The sequence below is a fragment of the Leptopilina boulardi genome, unplaced genomic scaffold, assembly GCF_019393585.1.
Source record: "Leptopilina boulardi isolate dan_hultmark-lab unplaced genomic scaffold, ZJU_Lbou_2.1 LbouV2_169, whole genome shotgun sequence".
NCBI classification, from domain to species: Eukaryota; Metazoa; Arthropoda; class Insecta; order Hymenoptera; family Figitidae; genus Leptopilina; species Leptopilina boulardi.
Genome location: NW_026137717.1, coordinates 1,746,964 through 1,763,724, shown reverse-complemented (window position 1 = coordinate 1,763,724; position 16,761 = coordinate 1,746,964). Strand labels below are relative to the sequence as shown.

The 16,761-nt window shown below is 25.8% G+C and overlaps 2 protein-coding genes across 2 annotated transcripts; both read left to right on the top strand.

Annotated features, from left to right (window-relative positions):
• The first annotated feature begins 2,504 nt into the window (after positions 1–2,504).
• LOC127277503 (uncharacterized) lies at positions 2,505–8,416 on the top strand. The gene is made up of 2 exons (XM_051298669.1): positions 2,505–2,629; positions 3,497–8,416. The coding sequence occupies exon 2, from the start codon at positions 3,517–3,519 to the stop codon at positions 8,248–8,250; it is 4,734 nt and encodes a 1,577-aa protein (XP_051154626.1). The 5' UTR covers positions 2,505–2,629; positions 3,497–3,516; the 3' UTR covers positions 8,251–8,416.
• A 613-nt stretch (positions 8,417–9,029) lies between these two features.
• On the top strand, positions 9,030–16,314 carry LOC127277438 (uncharacterized). Its single transcript, XM_051298550.1, has 2 exons — positions 9,030–9,103; positions 10,601–16,314. Exon 2 carries the CDS (start codon positions 10,641–10,643, stop codon positions 16,311–16,313), a length of 5,673 nt encoding a protein of 1,890 aa, XP_051154507.1. The 5' UTR covers positions 9,030–9,103; positions 10,601–10,640; the 3' UTR covers position 16,314.
• Positions 16,315–16,761: the final 447 nt, after the last annotated feature.

Genomic DNA, 16,761 nt, shown 5'->3' with positions numbered 1-16,761 from the left:
ATTTTACTTAGGCAGACGATTTTATTGCATATTCTTGCACAGAATACACCGAAAAGTGTAGAAAAAAATTGATTCCCAGATCCGAGTAGAGGAAGACCTTTTTTATGACCAAAAACGCATCTAAAAGCAAAAAAAACCTTTCAAAAAAATTCAATTTTACTTAGGCAGACGATTTTATTGCATATTCTTGCACAGAATACACCGAAAAGTGTAGAAAAAAATTGACTCCCAGATCCGAGTAGAGGAAGACCTTTTTTATGACCAAAAACGCATCCAAAAGCATAAAAAACCTTTCAAAAAAATTCAATTTTACTTAGGCAGACGATTTTATTGCACATTCTTGCACAGAATACACCGAAAAGTGTAGAAAAAAATTGACTCCCAGATCCGAGTAGAGGAAGACCTTTTTTATGACCAAAAACGCATCCAAAAGCATAAAAAACCTTTCAAAAAAATTCAATTTTACTTAGGCAGACGATTTTATTGCACATTCTTGCACAGAATACACCGAAAAGTGTAGAAAAAAATTGACTCCCAGATCCGAGTAGAGGAAGACCTTTTTTATGACCAAAAACACACCCAAAAGCATAAAAAACCTTTCAAAAAAATTCAATTTTTCTTAGGCAGACGATTTTATTGCATATTCTTGCACAGAATACACCGAAAAGTGTAGAAAAAAATTGACTCCCAGATCCGAGTAGAGGAAGACCTTTTTTATGACCAAAAACGCATCCAAAAGCATAAAAAACCTTTCAAAAAAATTCAATTTTACTTAGGCAGACGATTATATTGCATATTCTTGCACAGAATACACCGAAAAGTGTAGAAAAAAATTGATTCCCAGATCCGAGTAGAGGAAGACCTTTTTTATGACCAAAAACGCATCTAAAAGCAAAAAAAACCTTTCAAAAAAATTCAATTTTACTTAGGCAGACGATTTTATTGCATATTCTTGCACAGAATACACCGAAAAGTGTAGAAAAAAATTGACTCCCAGATCCGAGTAGAGGAAGACCTTTTTTATGACCAAAAACGCATCCAAAAGCATAAAAAACCTTTCAAAAAAATTCAATTTTACTTAGGCAGACGATTTTATTGCACATTCTTGCACAGAATACACCGAAAAGTGTAGAAAAAAATTGACTCCCAGATCCGAGTAGAGGAAGACCTTTTTTATGACCAAAAACACACCCAAAAGCATAAAAAACCTTTCAAAAAAATTCAATTTTTCTTAGGCAGACGATTTTATTGCATATTCTTGCACAGAATACACCGAAAAGTGTAGAAAAAAATTGACTCCCAGATCCGAGTAGAGGAAGACCCTTTTTATGACCAAAAACGCATTTAAAAGCATAAAAATCTTACCATAAAGTTGTAAATTCAGATGTTTATTACATGAACATTTTGCTTTCTCTTTACGATCAGCAAAAAATTTTGCTTCCTTGTGGAGAAAGCAAAATTTTATTGCCAACATGTGAATTTTTGATTTTTTTAACTTTCATTAATTCTTTAAATTTACCTCAAATGAATACTTTATATATATTGATCGATTCGTCTTGACGTAAAGAATACGATTTTTTTATATATAACCTTAAATTTTTCTATTTAAAAATTTTTTCGAATAAAAAAAAATTTTTGGAAAAAAGACCATAAAATTTTTTTTTGGAGTATTTTTCAAAATCCTTTGGTCAGATTTGAGATATTAATATGATAAATGAGCCTACTAAATTTTATCTAAATCTATTAAAACCTGTTAAAGTTATCTTCTAAACAAAAAAGAGATCCACACACACACACACACATACATCCGGACAATTGATCAGGATTTCATATAACATGTTTCTATAAAGAAAAAAAATTGTTTCCGCCTCTTTGAAAAGTTTTATAAACGAAAGGACTACAAAGCTTCCTCCACGAGAAAGCAAAAAAAAGATAATATATAAATTTATTCTACTATTTTTATTTTGTTTCATCATTATAGCATTGTGTGTTTTTCGAAAAGGTAGGAATCTGTTTTACCGACTGGAGGTACTTTGCCAACAGTCGGTAAGGTAGGAATATGGCAGATATCTTAACGCAGCCAATAAGGTAGGAATCTGTTTTACCTACTGATGGTACTAAGTCGAGATCAAAAAAGTAATTAAATACCTAAAAGAAATAATTTTCCTTGAAATTTTAAAAATATTACAAATAATAAAACTTGTAACATTTAACAATGCACAGTTTTATAAAAATCTTCTTTGTCTTTTGCTTTTATTAAATATTCATTTATTTTGGTTTTTTTTATTTAAAGTCATAATTATTGTTATTTGAAAAAATATTCATATATGTTATCGATGAGTGAACAACCGTCAAGGTTACAATTATTTTACATTTTTTTTTTTCTAAAACACATGTGCCATAAATGTCCATGTAATGATATTTAAATGTTGAGACATGTTAAATACAACTGATTAAACAGAAAAAAAACTTATTTACAAAAAAAAAAAGATAAAATTTATTCTATTTCGAATAGATTAAAAACAAAAACCGGTAATTTAAAGTAACAGAAATGTAGCAAATTTTTTGTGAAAATAATTTTTGTTTCTTATTTTGATATTTGCTGTTCAGAGAGGATTAAAAATACATGGTAACATTTTTAATTAGTTCATTCAAAAATTATTCTAACTTTTTATTGTAAGGTTAGGGAAAAACGATATTAGGAGGATTATTTTTATGTTATTAAATTAATAATGTAACTGAATTAATTAAATTAATTCGTTAATCGAAGAAGTTGAATTAATAACGTCACTGAATTAATTAGATAATAATCAAAGTAATTAAATTAAATAGGTAATATCAAAGGAATTTAATTAATAACGTAACTGAATTAATTACATTAATTAGGTATTCAATATAATTAAATTAGTTATATTAATTAGATATTTAAAATAATTAAATTAATAACGTAACGTGATCAATTAAATTAATTAGATAATTAAAGAAATTTAATTAATAACGTAATTGAATGAATTAAATTAATTAGGTAATCAAAATAATTAAATCAATAACGTAATTGAATTAATTAAATAAAATCGGTAATTCAAGTAATTAAATTAATTATCTTAATTCGATAATCAAACTAATTAAATTAATAACGTAACGTAATCAATTATATTAATTGTAGAATTAAAGTAATTAAATTATTAACGTAGCGGAATCAATTAATTTAATAACGTAACTGAATAAATTAAATTAATTAGATAACTGAAATAATTAAATTAATTAAATTGATTCGATAACTGAATTAATTAAAGTAATTAGATAATTAAAGTAAGTGAATTAAATAAATTAATTATGTTACTGAATTACAGAAATAAATTAGATAATTAAAGTAAATAAATTAATTAAGTAATTTCATGAATTTGCTAATTAAATTAATTAAACTTATATATAAATTTACTATTTAAGCTGAAGGAAAAAGATAATCAATTTCAGAATCGATAATCATTTTCAGAATTAACAGACCATCTCAGAATGAATAGCAACACATCATCAATCTTCATGCAACAATCATTAGATTTTCAATTTCTATCTGTTTGTCACTACATTACTATTTTTGGTATTTATTTTTACAACAATGATTTAATTACACTTGATGAGAAAAGTCAGTCTGTTCCTGTTTTAAATACTTTGTTTGAGTATTTAAATAAATCGAAAAATGAATCCGAGGCAAAATTTCAACTTCTAAAAAAAGTACTAAAGGGAAGTGATCTCTATGGTGGTGGAGAAAATGAATCACTTGGTATGAAATACGTTGATGAAACATATCAGTACATCATTAACAAGGCTCTATTTTCTCACTATGGAAACATTAATGGATATTTGGCTAAAATCATCAATACGGTGGATGATGTAAATTATTTGGTTTTTAAGGAGAAGGTGTTTCAGCATCTTTCGGAAAATTACACAAGTAGGGAATATTGTTCCAATGATATTCCGTTAGGGAATTACGATTCCAAAAAAAAGTTAGGGAATTACGATTCCAAAAATAAGTTAGGGAATTATGATTCAAAAAATAATCCATTAGATAATTATGATTCAAATAATATTCCGTTAGGAAAAAACAGTTGCAAACTTAACGGATTGACAATTCAAAAAGTTTTTCATGATCACATTTGGCCCATTTTTCCTCAACCCGAAAAAGATATGAGCATAATTGACGTGGATTATATATACGCAATGGTAGGTTTAAAAATCATGAGATCTGTATCATCCACGACTCCAAATCTTACCTTTCAGGAATATATTTTAATCTCCCGTGAGATTTATTTGCAGGACTTTAATAACGAAACCTATGAAATGGTAATAAATTTATTTTCAACACCAGCATTATTTTTCTACGCCTACAATCAAAAGGCAAAATTTCAAGAAATTGATTTTATCCCAAATGATAAATTTTGGATTGAAGCTTATGAAAATTTATTCACCCACATCAATTTAATGATGAACAAAATTGTACAGGACGAAATTGAAAATAGTTTGCATTATAAACTTAACAAGAAAATAAGTGTTATAAAAAGTCGTACGACCATTGCTGTTGAAATACTAAAACAATATTGTGATTATAAACATATAGCAAAAATACTTGCTGTGGAATTTTATAAAACCTTTTATCTTTGGATAACAAAATTAATTCTTCATAAACAATGCAAAATTCATTATCTTTCTAATTTGGAAAAAGAATACAAGGCTCAATTCATCGAAATAGAAAAAATATACAATAAAATTGTTAGCAATGCAATTGAAAAAGTATTAATTGATAATAAATTAGTGGAAATTGATTCAAATGCAACTATTATATCTGCACAAGTTTCTAATTATGCGAATGAATATATAATTATTCCACGAAAGCAAAATGATGATATATTCTTTTTGTTTGCAGTAGAAAATGAAAATTTGAATTATAATTTTTATGCATTTAGACAAGTGAATAATGTTTTGTCTCTATTGTCAAGTAGAGAAAACGAACAAGAATTTGCTAAAGCAATTGCTAATGATTCGTCAATAAAAATGGAAATACCAAGATTTTATCAAACTCTTAAATACAGTAATGAAGATCACAAGGGATTTGTCCAAAGAGTTGCCGATATAAAGGCAAAAGAATTTGTAAATAATCTGATGATGTACAATTATGATGAAACATTTGGAGAGAAAGTTTTAAATTTTGCATCATCTCTTATACCATTTTATAGTTGTATTGAAAATGCCAATGAAGGTAAAGTTGCAGATGCTACATTAAGTTGTTCCCTGGACATTGTTAGTCTTATTCCACTAGTAGGTTTTGCTGCAAAATATTCAGCTAAACTAAGCAGTAGTTTGATAATCGAAATTAGCAAAAGTCACCTAATCAGTAAAACACTATCGGGAGTTATAACCAAAGTACCAATAACGTTAGTTTTAAATCATATTTCCAAAATAGCTGTCCGTACAATAGCTAGAGAAATTCTAACTAAAGGAGTTTTAAAAGATTTAACTGTAGCCTCCCTTCGAACACTGGATCCTGGATTTGAATTATTTCACCAATTAAATCGAAATGGTTTTAAAGTATTACGTAAATTGTTTCGAAAAATAAATTTGAAAAATACTCCTAAAGAATTTTTATTAATTATAAAATTGTTACGAAAGAAGGTAAAACGTACCATGTCTTTACTTACTGATCAGACAGGATTGGTACCTTTGATTCTAGCCAGACATAACGATTACAATATTGTTAGATACTTTTATCCAGGTGGATCAAATTTTTTTGGACCTACTTGCCTAAAATCATTTGATAACACTGCGGAATTAAGAAGCATCGAGGGTTATTCATTTCCAGTACCAGTAGTGAGGGAATCCAATGGAATTTACAAACAATATATTCCAGAAACTGGTAAAACATTTGATGGTAAGTTAAAAATTCATGACAATGATATTCTTCATCGAATTGGATTTTTGTTGGAAGAACAATTGGCACAAGTTGGTAGAAATAAAATTAATTATATCTATTATAATACAGTTGAATTTGGAAAGGAATTAGTTTTAAATTCCAATGTACAGAATACAGTTTCAGAATTAGTCAATCAAAATTTGGGAGTTACAGAACATGTTGAGGATAATTTTGAACAATATGCTAATTCACTATTGTTACCGGAGATTATTGATGAGAATACAGCGAATGTTTATCCGGAATTTCACATTAATGTTAGGGGTAACGTTGAAGGGACAATTCCTCATGTGACAAATTTAGAATTTACCGGTACTCTGCGAGGTAATATAGTGGATGATAATTTTCAAGTAGAAAAATTTGAATTTCCAAGTACATCAAAGGGAATAGCAGGAGATTTTAATTTAAAAGTTCCGGAGAATAAAAAAAGAATAGGAGTGGATTTGGAATATCGTCATAAAAAATTTCGCCACAATTCAGATGATATTAGATTAGAAATTATGGAATCAAATTTACAAAATCGAAAAATTCAAGATGGAAATAATTTTGATACTAGGGAATTTAATGAAATGGCAAAAGTTCCAAAATTAATTTTTCAGAATCAACCAAAAGATGCTATTTTAGAAAAGATATCAAATAGTGAAAGAAGAATAGATACAAAAAATTCATTACAACATCAAATTGATAATATTCCTGGTACATCGCGACAATTTGTAAATGTAAATCCAATATTCTATGAAAATATTATAAAAGATACGTATAAAAAATATGTGGATATTTTAATAGAATTTAAAAATATTGGCTTATTTACCCTAAGCAAGAAGAGGGAAAAAATTAATTTTCTACGTAATGCTGCAAATAAATTAGCACTTTTACAAATTGAAATTGGCCTACCAATGCAAAAACCAACAAAATTTTGGTACACTCAAATAATTCGTGGATTATTTAATATTAATTATATAAGAAAATTAAAAGGAAAAACATTTTATTTCAGTGATATTACTTTATTGAGTAATCAACCTTTAGGTAAACAACCATCAAATAAATTAAAAGATTTTCCATTTGAATTGGAAGTTCGTTATCATTTGACAATTGATTTTTCATATGGTTTTGTGGATTTAACTAATTTTCATTCAGAATTGAAAAATAATTATCTTACATTCAATGATGTATTATTTACAGTAACTGATACATTTTACACACCAAATGGTAAAATTTTAAATGTTCAAATGAAAAATAATATTATGACAAAAGAAAATTGGTATAATTTAAGACAACAAGATATTAAAAATTTACAGCAACAGGAAAAAATAATTGAATCACCACGTATGAAAATAATTACAGATGCCGCTTATTTTGTCAGTCAAAATACAATTATGAATAAATTTCAAAAAATAAGGGATTATATATCAAATTTCATTTTAACAATAAATACCGCTACATTAAATATTGTACCAAATTATAATGAATTTGCTCAAGATTTAATAAAAATGAAATTTGAAAGTCCTTATCGAAATTATATTATTAAAAATTATCGTTATATTAATGATGTTCTTTACCATCAAAATTTAGATGAAATTATTGAATTAAATGAAGCAAAACGACGAATTAATGATGTATATAATTTTATGAATTTTCAAAATATTGATGAAACATTTCTAAATTATAAAAAAATACAAAATATCGAACAACAATTACGTTTTGAAGATTATTTTGTTTTATATTCACAATTAAATAATAAATTATTGGAAAATAAAGATGGAATAAGACGTTTTGAAGTTGCAATTAATCGTCTTGGCTTAAGACAAAGTGGAGAGGAATTTTTAAAACAACCAATAAAACTTTATCGTAGTGAAATGATGGCCAAGGAAGTATCATCAAAATTTTATAAATCATTACGTGAAAAAAATATTATTGTATTTGATAAAATTTTAAAATTTTCCCCCAATCGAAATCAAGAGGAATTAAAATATTTAAATAAAGTAAGTACATCAACGAGAATTCCATTATTAATGGAAATAACATTGAAAAATCAAGTGGGTGTTGTTGATGTTAATCGAATAATTAATAGTGATAATTCATTTCACGTTGTAACGTCAAATTTTCAATTTCAAATTTATGAAATTATATTAAAGGAAAATCTTAATGGTAAAATGATGTTAATAAAAATGCATGATTTTGAAAGTACAACTGAAACACGAATGATTAGAATGGCAGATAGACTTTATGAATTATTTTCAACGGAGACAAAATTTTATTCCGATATTGTTGAAAATTTTGATTAATAAATTGTGTTAAGGGAAAAATTAATTTTTTTTATTAAATAAAAGTTAATTTTAATAAAAAATTTAGTTTTTATATAAAAATTATTTTTAATAACCGAAGTAATTTCGTTATTCTAATAAATAGAATAATTTTAATGTTAATTTCAAATATATTTACTTAATTATTATTAACTCAATGTTATAGGAGAAATTTGTTAAAAATTTTAAAATGTTATTTAAATATTAAAAAATGTTAATATTAGGTCAATAGCATTTTATTTATTAAACTTTAGATAAGATTTTGAAAAAGAAAAAAAATTGTAAATTATGTAAATAAAAAAATTAATTTGAATACAAAAATTTAATATGACCGATATGGGATATTTTTAATTTATTTACTAAACAATTTTAAAAAACGGAGAAACTATTTTAAGAAATATTTAAAGAAATATTTTAAGAAATAATTTTAAGAAACTATTTTTAATTAATTTAATAACAATTTTTTTTTTTTTTGAAACATTTAAAATTAATACAAAATAGTTAAATTTCAATTGAAAAAATTTTCTAATTAATTTAATTAGCTTTCGTCGGGAGAATATTTTTTTTGATGCACGTGTTTTGGTACATATTATTGACATGATGTCAAAATGTCATTAAACTCTAAACAAATATAACAATGAACAACTGAATATACAATTAAAGAAGATAACAGTGTGTATAATTATTTATAAATTAAATAAATCAGTTTTTTCTTTCTATTTATTACAAATTACATACCAAATTTTCAAACAGTCAAAGATATCAATTTTTGAGAAATTCAATTATCTCTTTTGATGCAGTACCATCTGATGAGGGAGAATTAATTCTGTATTAGGTAAAAAATAAATAATTTATTTCAATAAAAATAAGGATAATAAAATTAAATTGATATGAGTTATACAAAATTATAATTATAATTAGTTAAATATAAATCAATTATTGTAAATAATAATCAACTTTCAATAATTAAATTAAAACAATTTTTTAAATACATTCAACAAACATTAATTGTAAAATTCATTTAAATTAATCACTTAATTAATTATTTTTCATTAATAATTAATGATAAGTTAATAATAATTATTAGATAATTATAATTGATGTATATAATTAATTATAACTAATGACTTTAATTATTTATAATTATTTATATTAAATTAATTATAAATAACTTTATAGAATAAATTATAAATTATTATAAACAATTAATTGTAATTGCATTTTATTGCAATTTTTCATCTTAATTAATAAAAACTAAATGTATTTAACGTAGAGAAATAATTCCAAATAATTCAAAATTAAATCATTAATTGCAATTAAATTGACTGGTAATCTAAATTAATAATTCTAAATAATATTGGTTCTTCAATAATTAAATTAAAAAATTTGTTAAATACATTCAATTTTCATGAATTTATTGTGAAAAATTACGAAAATTCATTGAAATTATTAGAATAATTAATTATTTTTAATTAATAATTAATTATAAGTTAATAATAATTATTAGATAATTATAACTAATGAATTTAATTAATTGTAAATAATTAAATATAATTAATTATAAATAACTATATAGAATTAATTATAAATAACTATATAGAATTAATTATAAATAACTACAAGAATTAATTATAAGTAACTATATAAAATTAATTACAAATAACTGTATAGAATTAATTATAAATTATTATATACAATTAATTAAAATTACATTTCATTGCAATTTTTTATCTTAATTGATAACAGTTGAATGTATTTAACAGATTGCAATTAAATTAATTAGTGATCTAAATTTATAATTCTAAATAATAAAGGACCTTCAATAATTAAATTAAAATTATTTTTTAAATACCTTCAGCTTCCATTAATTAATATGAAAAATATTAAAATACATTCAAATTAATAGCATAATTAATTATGTCGAATTAATGAATAATTATAAGTTAACAATTTGTAACTTAATAACAATTAGAAGTTAATTACAAATTGATGAAAATAATTAATTGTTAACAATTGTTAAATACTTATATATATATATATATATTGAATTATAAATAACAACATAGAATTAATTTTGAATTATTGTAGGCAATTAATTATAATTGCATTTCTTAAATTTTTTTAACTTAATTAATAAAAGCTAATTTATATTAAATAATTATATATAATTTATTATATATAATATTATAAATTATAATTATCTTAATAATTATACGTTAATACTTCATTGTAGTTTTCTTAACATCTTTAGTCACTTTAATAAAATATGCACAATCTGTTAATGCTAAAATCGACATTGAATTATTAACTAAAGAATAATAATCATTTTCAGGATCAAGAGGAAATTGGAACTAATTAACAAAATTACAATTATGAACACATCAGTTTTCATTCAACAGTCATCAGAATTTCAATTTCTTTCTGTTTGTCACTATATTACAATTTTTGGAGTTTATTTTTACAACAATGATTTAATTACACTTGATGAGCGAAGTCAGTCTGTTCCTATTTTGAATACATTATTTGAGTATCTCAATAACTCTCAAGATGAATCCGAGGCGAAGCTTCAACTTTTAAAAAAAGTATTAAAGGGAAGTGATTTCTATGGTGGTGAAGAATATGAAACACTTGACATGAAATACGTTGATGCAACATATCAATACATCATTAGTAAAGCTCTATTTTCTCATTATGGAAACATTAATGGATATTTGGCTAAAATTATTAACTCTGCGGATGATGTAAATTACTCGGCTCTTAAGGAGAAGGTGTTTCAACATCTTTCGGAAAATTACACAACTAGGGAATATTGTTTCAATAATATTCCGTTAAGGAATTACGATTCCGATAACAATCCGTTAGGGAATTATAATTCCGATAATAATCCGTTTGGGAATTACGATTCCGATAATAATCCGATAGGGAATAATGATTTAAAAAATATTCCGATTGGAAATTATAGTTCCAATAATAATACGTTAGGGAATTATAGTTCCAATAGTACTCCTTTAGAGAATTTTGATTCCAATAGTACTTCTTTAAGAAATTACGGTTCCAATAATAATTCATCAGGAAATAATACTTCTAATAATATTCCTTCAGGAAATAGTTCCAAACTTAACGGATTAACAATTAAAAAAGTTTTCAATGATCACATTTGGCCAATTTTCCCCCAACCCGAACAGGACATGAGCATAATGGAAGTGAATTATATTTACGCAATGGTTGGTTTAAAAATCATTAAATCTGTATCAGCTACGTCTCCGAATCTTACTTTTCATGAATATATTTTAATCTCCCGTGAGATTGATTTACAGAATTTCAGCAACGAAACTTATGAAATGGTATTAAATTTATTTTCAACTCCAGCATTATTTTTCTACGCCTACAATCAAAAGGCTAAATTTCAAAAAATTGACAATTTTACCCTAACTGATGAATTATTAATTGAAGCTTACAAAAATTTATTTTCCCACATTAAATTCACAATGGAGAAATTTGTAAAAAATGATATTGAAAATAGTTTACATTACAAACTTAAAAATGAAATAAATACACTAAAAAGTCGTACTTTTTATGCCTATGAAATATTACGATTGTATTGTAATTACAAAAATGTTGCACAAATATCTCCAGTTTATGTGAATATTTATAAAACCCTCTATCTTTGGATGACAAAATCAATTCTACCCACACGTTGTCAAAAAGAAGATTTTCCTGATTTAAAAGAAATATATGAAAAGCAATTCAAGAATGTCGAGGAATTATACAATAAAATAGAAAGAATTGCAATTGAAAAAGTATTAGTCGATAGTAATTTAACGGAAAAAATGAATTCAAATTCAGTTATATTAGCACGAGTTCCCGACTATCCGCAGCGGTGTACTTATTGTTCACCAACTCCAAGAAAGACAAACAACGATATTTATCTTTTGTTTGCAATAAAAAAATTGGATTTTTACGCCTTAAGGCAAGAAGATAATGTTTTATCCCTATTAACAAATAAAGGAAATGAACAAAAGTTTGCTAAAGCAGTTGCTAATGATTCATCTCTAAGAATGGAAATTGCAGTATTTTCCCAAACTCTCAAATACAGTAATGAAGATTACAGAGGATTTATTGCAAGAGTTGCGGAAATAAAAACAAAACAATTTGTTGATAATCTGATAAGTTACTATTATGACGAAACAATTGGGGAAAAATATTTAAATTTTCTAAAATCATTGATTCCATTTTACAGTTGTATCGAAAGTGCAAAAGCAGGAAGAATGGCAGAATCTGCTTTTAGTTGTTCAATGGATGTTCTCAGTCTAATTCCATTTGCTGGTTTTTTGGCAAAATATACAGCTAGGCTCACCAATAGTTTCGCAGTGGAAATTGGTAATAAATATCTAATCACTAATACTTTGGCAAGAACAGAAATTACCAAATTACCAATAATTACAGTTTTGAATCAAATTTCCCAAACTGCTGTTAAAACAATTGCAAAGGAAATTCTAACTCGAAGTCTTTTGAAAGATTTAACTGTTGCCTCCCTTCGAACCGTTGATCCTGGATTTGAATTCGTTTATCAAGTTAGTCGTTTTGGTTTTAAAGTATTTCGCGATTTGTTTCGAAGTATCGTGGAAAATTTCAAAAACATTAGGTCTGTTAAAATCAGAGTGGGATTAATAAAATCGTTATTAACAAATGCCAATCGGATGATGCATTTAGTTTCCGATCAAACTGGATTGGTACCATTGATTCTAGCCAGACACAATCGTTACAATATTGTTAGATACTTTTATCCCGGTGGATCAAATTTTTTTGGACCTACTTGCCTAACATCATTTGGTAACACTGCGGAATTAAGAATCATCGAGGGTTATTCATTTCCACTACCAGTAGTGAGGGAAGGAAATTACTACAAAGAATACATGCCCGAAACTGGTAAAATAGGAAAAGCTAAACTAAAAATGGATAATAATAATGATATTCTTCGTAAAATTGGTTATTTGCTGGAGGAACTTGTAGCAGAGGGACAGGATTTAAATGGAATTCATAATTATCACGTGTATCATAATACAATAAACTGGAAGAAAATAGTTAAAGATGAACAAAAATCGGTGAGTTTAAATCAACCATTAACAGACATACCTCAACATCAGTTTAATACCGAAGTTGGTTTTAGAGATTTACAAAATTCACAATCTTTAAATCCCCATTCGGAGATTCCGTTAGGAAACACAATAATGTACAGTAATCCTCAATTTTCGAATTTGGAAATGCAGTATAATTTAGGTGGGAATGTTGAGGTGTCAAATTTGGCTCAAGTGACAAATATGGAATACTTTGGTAATTTTATGGAAGATCCAAAATCCGAACTCCCGGGAACTTCAAATCAAATTGTTGAAACATTTTCTCATTCTAAAACATCGGCAAAACCACTTACTGTATACGATGTGGCTTTTCATATTCCAAAGAAGAGAAGAAAATTGAATGAAAATATTCCGCCAACGATTAGAAAAGTTGATGTATTGTCAAATGAGAAAAAAACCTCTTTGTATTATCAGAGTAGTATTGTGGATCCTGATGATATTCCCGGTACTTCAAAACAATTTTCGACTAGTCTAGAATCTCTTAATAATCAGAAAATTGGGAATCCAAATGGTAATTTAAATTCTAATTTGAGAATATCGGAACAATTATCAACAAGTCCGGAGTTGTCTATTGAAAATCGAAAAATTATGAATCCGATTGCTAATTCCAGAACTTGGGAACAATTTGGCAAAGTTTCGGAAAATTTGGCTAACAATCAACAGGAATTAGTGAATCCTGATGCTATTCCCGGAACATGGGAACAATTTGGCAAAGTTTCAGAGACTTTGGCTAACAATCAACAGGAAATAGTGAATCCCAATGAAATTTTTAGAACATCGGAACAATTTGGCAAAGTTTCGGAGACTTTGGCTAATAATCAACAGGAAATAGTGAATCCCAATGAAATTTTCGGAACATCGGAACAATTTGGCAAAGTTTCGGAGACTTTGGCTAATAATCAACAGGAAATAGTGAATCCCAATGAAATTTTCGGAACATCGGAACAATTTGGCAAAGTTTCGGAGACTTTGGCTAACAATCAGCAGGAATTAGTGAATCCTGATGCTATTACCGGAACATGGGAACAATTTGGCAAAGTTTCGGAGACTTTGGCTAACAATCAACAGGAATTAGTGAATCCTGATGCTATTCCCGGAACATCGGAACAATTTGGCAAAGTTTCGGAGACTTTGGCTAACAATCAACAGGAAATAGTGAATCCCAATGAAATTTTCAGAACATCGGAACAATTTGGCAAAGTTTCAGAAACATTTGTTAATAATCATCTAGAATTAGTGAATCCTGATGATATTCCCGGAACATCAAGACAATTTGAAAAAATATTAGAAACTTTGAAACAAAATAAAGAAATCGTGAATTCCAATTCCATTCCTAAAACACCAAAACATTTATTGAGTCATTTATATCCAAATGACTATATAAAAATTCTAACAAAATCAAAATACGATGAATATACAAATATTCTCCTCTTCTGGAAGAAAAATGGTTTACCAATTGTAAAATTAGAAAGAGAAAAACTAAATACCCTTCGCAATTGTGTAAATAAATTGGCCCTCCTTCAATTGGATCACGAATTACCATTTAATTATCCGAGAAGACTTTGGTATACACAAATAATAACGGGAAAAAATAATATTAATTTTTTAAAACGTTTAAAGGGTAAATATTTTTTCTTCAATGATATAACACTATTAAAAACTGAACCACCAGGTATTATGAAAAAAATGAAAAACTATAATCTAGAAGTTGAAGTACGTTATCATTTAACAATTGATTCATCATATGGATTTGTTGATTTAACACATTTTCATTCTGATTTTAAATATAATTACATGACATTTAACGATGTTATATTTAAAGTAACTGATACATTTCTCACACCAAATGAATTTGTATTAAATATACAATTAAAATATGAAGGTTTATCAAATGAATATTGGCGTAATTTAAGAATGGAAAATCTAAATGATTTAAAGAAAGAGGAAATAATTATTGAAACAACAAGAATGAAAATGATTAATAAGGCGGCAAATTTTCTTGCTGAATATTCACCACTTTGTACATATAAATTATCAAGAAATCATCTTTTAAATTTTATTTTAAGTACAAAATCAATTGGAATGGGTTTTACACCAACTTATAGTGCATTGGCTGATGATATTAAAAATATGAGAAGTCAACGACGTTATGAACATTGGAGAATTGAAAGTAATCGTTATATTCAAGATATATTGTCAAATTTAAATTTAGATAAAATTATACAATTGTCAGAGGCAAATCGTCGAATTGCTGTGATTTATAATTCAATTCATTTTCAAAATGTTAGAGAGGTATTTGAAAATTTTCGTAAAATACCAAATATTGAACAGAAAATTCGTTTTGAAGATTATTATGCATTATATTCACTTGTTAAAGAAGAAAGTTTATTAACAAATAGTGATGGAATAAGACGTTTTGAAGCAGCAATTAATCGATTGGGTTTACGGCAATCTGATGAGGAATTTGTTAAGGAACCAATAACACTCTATCGTTGTGAAATGATTAATAAAGATTTATCATCAAAACTTCGTATGGCATTAAAGAAAAAAGATATTATTGAATTTGGTAAATATATGAAATTTTCATCAAATCGTCAATTGGAAGAGAAAAATTGGATAAAATCATCAACACAAATTCCATTATTGATGGAACTTAAATTATTAAATCAAGTTGGTGTTGTTGATTTTAGTCGGGTATTAACAAATCAAAGACCATTTCATATGGCAATTTCAAAATTTGAATTTCTATTGGACGAAATACGTACTCGTTTTATTAATCATCGAAAAGTATTGGTTATGAAATTAAGTGATTCTGAAAGAACAACGGAAATAAGAATGATACAAATGGCAAATAAACTTAATGAATTATTTTCCACGGAGACAAAATTTTATTCCGATGATTTGTAAAGGGGAATAATTATTTTTTAATATTTAAAAATATTAAATTAATTTAAAAATTAATTTGAATTAATTAAACAAATTTTAAATTAATTTAATAATTTATGAATACTAAATTCTATATTTAATTATTTTTTAAATCATTTTTTCTGTTTATATATATATTGCCAATTTATTAATAATGGAAAAATTATTGAATCGACGAATAATTATTTATATCAACTGTAATAAATTTTATTTAAAGAATAAAAATTTAAAAATTTTAATACATTTTCTAATTTAATTATATGTTTAACAATTGTTTATCGTCATTTAATACAGTGGTATATGTACTTTACCACTGTTAAGAATACAATAATGTGGCAAATTTTTACTATCTAAAATAAATATATGCTAAAAGATAATAATTTTAAAATGTAGAGAATATTTAAAACACGTGTACAGAGAATATAATTAA

Excerpts from the sequence above, each read along its gene's own strand:
- LOC127277438 (XM_051298550.1), top strand. The coding sequence starts at position 10,641 with ATGAACACATCAGTTTTCATTCAACAGTCATCAGAATTTCAATTTCTT.
- LOC127277503 (XM_051298669.1), top strand. The coding sequence starts at position 3,517 with ATGAATAGCAACACATCATCAATCTTCATGCAACAATCATTAGATTTT.